The sequence below is a fragment of the Dipodomys ordii genome, unplaced genomic scaffold (assembly GCF_000151885.1).
Source record: "Dipodomys ordii isolate 6190 unplaced genomic scaffold, Dord_2.0 Scaffold118, whole genome shotgun sequence".
Taxonomy (NCBI): domain Eukaryota; kingdom Metazoa; phylum Chordata; class Mammalia; order Rodentia; family Heteromyidae; genus Dipodomys; species Dipodomys ordii.
Genome location: NW_012267334.1, coordinates 1,693,632 through 1,698,180, shown reverse-complemented (window position 1 = coordinate 1,698,180; position 4,549 = coordinate 1,693,632). Strand labels below are relative to the sequence as shown.

The following is a 4,549-nucleotide window of genomic DNA, read 5'->3' as shown; positions in this document are numbered from 1 at the left end:
TTCCCGGAGGGGCGGGGCCCGAGGAGTGAGGGGCGGATCTTCCCGGAGGGGCGGGGCCCGAGGAGTGAGGGGGTGGGGTCGTCCTGGGTGCGGTCTTCCCAGAGGCCTTCCTAGAGGATGGAGGCCGGCTGCCTGGGGGCGGGGCTACGACGGGGCGGGGCCTCGTGAAGGGGTGGAGCTGCCCCGTGGGCTCCTCCCCTGAGCATCCTCATTCTCAGCCAGGTCTGTGAGACCCGGTCCTCCAAGCGCATCTCAAAGCTAGCCTATCACCGGGGTGTGGTCATCGTGACCTGCCCGGGCTGCCAGAACCACCACATCATCGCCGACAACTTGGGCTGGTTCTCTGACCTGGACGGGAAGAGGTGAGACCAGCCGGCAGAGCCCGGGCTGTACCCCAGCACAGGCCCTCGTTTTTGGCCAAGAGTCCATTCAGCAGCCCACGCCCGCCTCTCTGAGACACCTCACCCCGCTTGAGTTCTGGATCCTACCTGGGCAGCCCCACCTTCTTGTCTGGACAGGACATGGATTTCAGATAGGCCATGTATAACTTTGTGGTATTCTGTGGGTACCCCCCCCCCAAATGTCTCAGTACACTTTAGGCCAACTAAGCTCCTCTTGGATGCTTCTGATGTTTTTGGTAATTTCTGGAGTGGATCTGTTCTGTACCCCATCTGTCAGGAGCTGCCTTCTTTGGCCCTGGCTGAGGGCTGGGGCCATACACTGTAACTTCTGTCTCCGTGTCCTTGTGGACGGGATGGGACAGGATGGGGCAGCTCCTGCAGTCCTGCAAGGTTGGCTGTTAATGCACTGCTGGGGCCTGGCCATAGTGCTGTCAGACCTGGGCTGTGGAGAAGGGCCTGGAGGGCGGGCAGGCATGGAGGACCACGGTGCCCCCAGCAGGGGAGATGGCAGCCTATGTTTGTTTCTTGGTTCCCAAGGTTAACCTTGCTTGCAGACACACAGGGAGGGGTTTGTGAAGATTCACAAGGTGCCCACGGCTCTGATACCACCTGCACGTTAGAAATTGCTTCTGGCTTGAGCTAGATATGAGGTGTTTCTCTTTATTTCTCTTTGTGCTGGTCTAGGGGCTTGAACTCAGGGCCTGGGTGCTGTCCCTGAGCTTTTTCACTCAAGGCTAGTGCTATACCACTTGAGTTACAGCTCCACTTCCAGGTGTTTTGCTGGCTAATTGAGGAGTCTCATAGACTTTCCTGCTTGGGCTGGCTTTGAATCATGATCCTTAGATCTCAGCCTCTTGGGTAGCTAGGATTACAAGCGTGAGCCACAGCACCTGGCACATAGGATGTTCTTTAGGGGTCAGGTGTAGGGGTAATGCTGCCTCCCTGTCTGTTAGGAACATTGAAGAGATCCTGGCAGCCAAAGGGGAGAAAGTACGCCGGGTGGCTGGCGAAGGAGCTCTGGAACTGACTTTGGAGCCTGGGGGGGCTCCAAGCTCCCCCACTGCCCCAGAAGAGGGTGAAGGTGAGGATCCTGCCCACCCCAGCCAGACAGAGCAGAGATGACTTGTGTGGTGCTTGCCTGTGGACTCCTGCCTTCCACAAAATGCTTCCATCAGTCCCGGCCTCTCAGACTCTGCCTGCTTCTTGTCAGTAAACAAACGTCACCTTCATGCACTGGGTCTGTCTGTCTTTCCTGGAGTCAGAATGACTCCCGCGTGAGCCCTCTTTGTGGCTACAAGACCCCCTCCCCACTGCAGAGGTGTCATCCAGTGTTTGCCTGCAGCGAGCCGCACTAATGGGGCAGGGGGTTGGCTGCAATTAGAGGATGTGTCGCCCACTGTCCTCTGCCCTGCACAGGCGGCTCCTCCCCATGAACCAGGGCCAGCCTGGTCCTTGGTCATAGCAAATTCCAGTGGCCACGCAGAGAGGACTTGGAGCTGGGAAGGGGAGGGGCGTGGGTGGGGGGTGTCTCTGGAGCTGCCTGATGGGCGGGGGTGGGGGGAGTCTAATGCATTGGACAGACAGGAGAGTCCCCCTGCCCTTCCTCAGCCCTTCTTCAGCCGTGTGTTTTGTCTCTGCTTTTGTTTGACTGGCCCTCAGGATGTTCCTGTGTTTAAGGAAGTGAGCAGACGCTGGACGGTTTGTTTCTAGAAGTGTGCTGGGCCGCGTGATCTTCAACATAACACCAGCGAGTCTGGCGGGGGGAGACCTGGGAGCGGAGGGGGTGGGGGTGCCGTGAGCAGAGCTGAGCCGAGCAGGACAGGGACACGATGTGGCTCCATCCCCTCGGGACCCTGCAGTGATCCCCTGCGCTGCCTGGCGTGGGAGGCTGCCTGTGTGGCTGCGTGCACCTCGATCTGATTACCCCCTGTCCTTCCCTGGGCAAACACCCTGCTATTATTCCCACCCAGCGCCTCCTGTGCCATTTGTGGGAGCTGTCTTCCTGGAGGCTGAGCCAGCCCCCCGCCTCCGCCTGCTGCTCCGTGGAGGGCACCGAGGGCACAGGGACCAGCTGCAGTTTCCTGGGAGGCCAGTGGGCACAGGCTGGGCCCAGCCGCCTCTTCCCTGGGTCCTCTGACCGGACTGAATGGATCCAAGATGGAGAAGCTGAAGCCTGTTGCTTGGATGTGTGTCTTTGCTGCATCTTCTTTACTTTCACCGACTTGTTGTACAAAGGGTTTCAGTTCAGCACGTCAGGTTGAGCACAGCGCATCTTGATCGCTGCCAACCCTTCCGTCCTTCCCCCTCTCTCCCAGCCCTCAAATTTCCTGGCACCATTGTCACATACGGACATTGAGTGTTATGAGGGCACTCGCCCACCCTTTCCGTCTCCATGTGTCTCCTCCCCTTCCCTGGGCCTTTTTCTTTTTCTTTTTTTTTCTGTTTTCTGCTGCTCTGCTTCTGGGGCTTCCATGTGGGTGCAAACCTGTGAGGGCCGCACTGCAAGCCCTGCCTCCCACAAAACACCCCGTGAGCCTGTGGGCCGGCCTGCTGTGGGCTCAAGGCTGGGCCGCTATTCCAGCTCTACGCAGCCGATGCTAGCCTGTTTCCCCTTGTCTCTTCTCTGTGGGAACCACAGTAAGGGCTGCTCACACCCCTGCGCCCCGCCAGCCCAGCACTGCCATGCGGCCCTGTGGTGGGGTGGGCGTGTCCTCCTCTGGGCACCTGCCTTTCCAGGGCAGCCGCCTCCTCCCGTTGGCCTCCCCACACCTGAGCAGCAACTGTCTGGAAGTTTGGCGGCTTCCTGGCCACCACACTGCCGCAGGCCCGTCCCCCCGTGGAGCCTTTTCTGGGGCTGGCGCGGCAGCTTGGGCCTGGATTCTGCTGCCCCCTCCCTGGGCTGCGCCTGTGGCCTCAGGCTGACCCTCTCTCCGGAAGGTCAGATCTGGGGTGTCTCACAAGCACCGAAGATGAGCCAGGCTGCTTCACACTCCGCTTGTCTGGACCAGCTGAATTGGGGTCTCCACGGAGGAGACTCCTGGCTGGGGCACAGCCGTGTGCGCAGCCGCAGGGCCGGGGGCTGGGGGGGGGCGCAGGCCATGTGGTCAGCCACAGGACGATGCTTGCTGCTGCCTCATCTGACCTCTACCCTTTGTCCCTGGGCAGCTTAGACAAAGAGGGAGGGGCATGGGGACCAGTGGTATTAGTCCTGGCTTGGGACCTGTGGGCTTTGGTGGCAGGGGACTGCGTAACCCTTGAGCTGCCCTGGGCCCCCTCTGGGAATTGGCAGGTGGGCGAGGCTTCAGTGCTGGTAGGCACTGTGTGTGTTCAGGTCAGAGGCACCCTCTGGGCTCCGTGTGTGTGTGTGTTCGCTCGCACGTGCAGGGGTGGGGAGGGGGAGAATCTATCCTGGATTCCCCAGTACAAGTCCCAGCGGGAGTCACATTCATTTGGCAGACTTTATTTTGGGGGGAAAACCAGAAACGTACCTCTCGGGTTGGAAAGGGCCGCTGACCACATGGCAAATGTGAGCAATAAATATGCATGTGCGTTCAAGTATGCGGTGACACCGGGCGGTGCTGGACGCAGGTCCCTGCCGGGCTGGGGCTGGCCCTGAGGCGCCCTGCCCCTCCCACCCAGGAAGTGGAGTGGGCACCAGGCTGGAGGTGCTGCCCGTGGGTCCCCGCGTGGCCTGCCCCCTGGGGCTACACAGGTCCTGCCTGAGTCTTGGGTCCCCCGTACGGTGCCCTGCAGCCAACTCAACACACACAGGGCCTGGACCCTTCCCTGGAAAGAAGGCCATGATGCCCTCTCCCCTGGCTGGCAAGGGTGCTGGGGGGTTCAGAGGGGCCCAGTTCAGCTCAGTCCCTCTTTGGTGCCACAGTGCCCACCGCCGGCCGGACCCTAGGGCCAGGCCCCATGTGTGTCCCTGGCTCGGGGCTGGCCGAGCTGAAGGACTTGAGGAACTGGAGCCTCTGTCCCCTCCCTCCTGCTCTGCAGACAGGGCCAAGCGCTGTGGCTTTAAGGCCCTCTGGGCCCAAGACAGCATACCAATATGGTGGGCACCTGCCTGCCCCACTGCCCTGTGGCTGCCCGGCAGCCATGTCCTCGAGCTGGGGCAGGAGTAGGGAGACGGGCTGGGACAGGGC

The 4,549-nt window shown here is 60.9% G+C and overlaps 1 protein-coding gene across 1 annotated transcript; it reads left to right on the top strand.

The window, feature by feature from the left end:
- Positions 1-117: 117 nt before the first annotated feature.
- Positions 118-1,630, top strand: Dnlz (DNL-type zinc finger). Its single transcript, XM_013029367.1, has 3 exons — positions 118-164; positions 219-362; positions 1,355-1,630. Exons 1-3 carry the CDS (start codon positions 118-120, stop codon positions 1,521-1,523), a joined length of 360 nt encoding a protein of 119 aa, XP_012884821.1. The 3' UTR covers positions 1,524-1,630.
- The last annotated feature ends 2,919 nt before the right edge of the window (positions 1,631-4,549 follow it).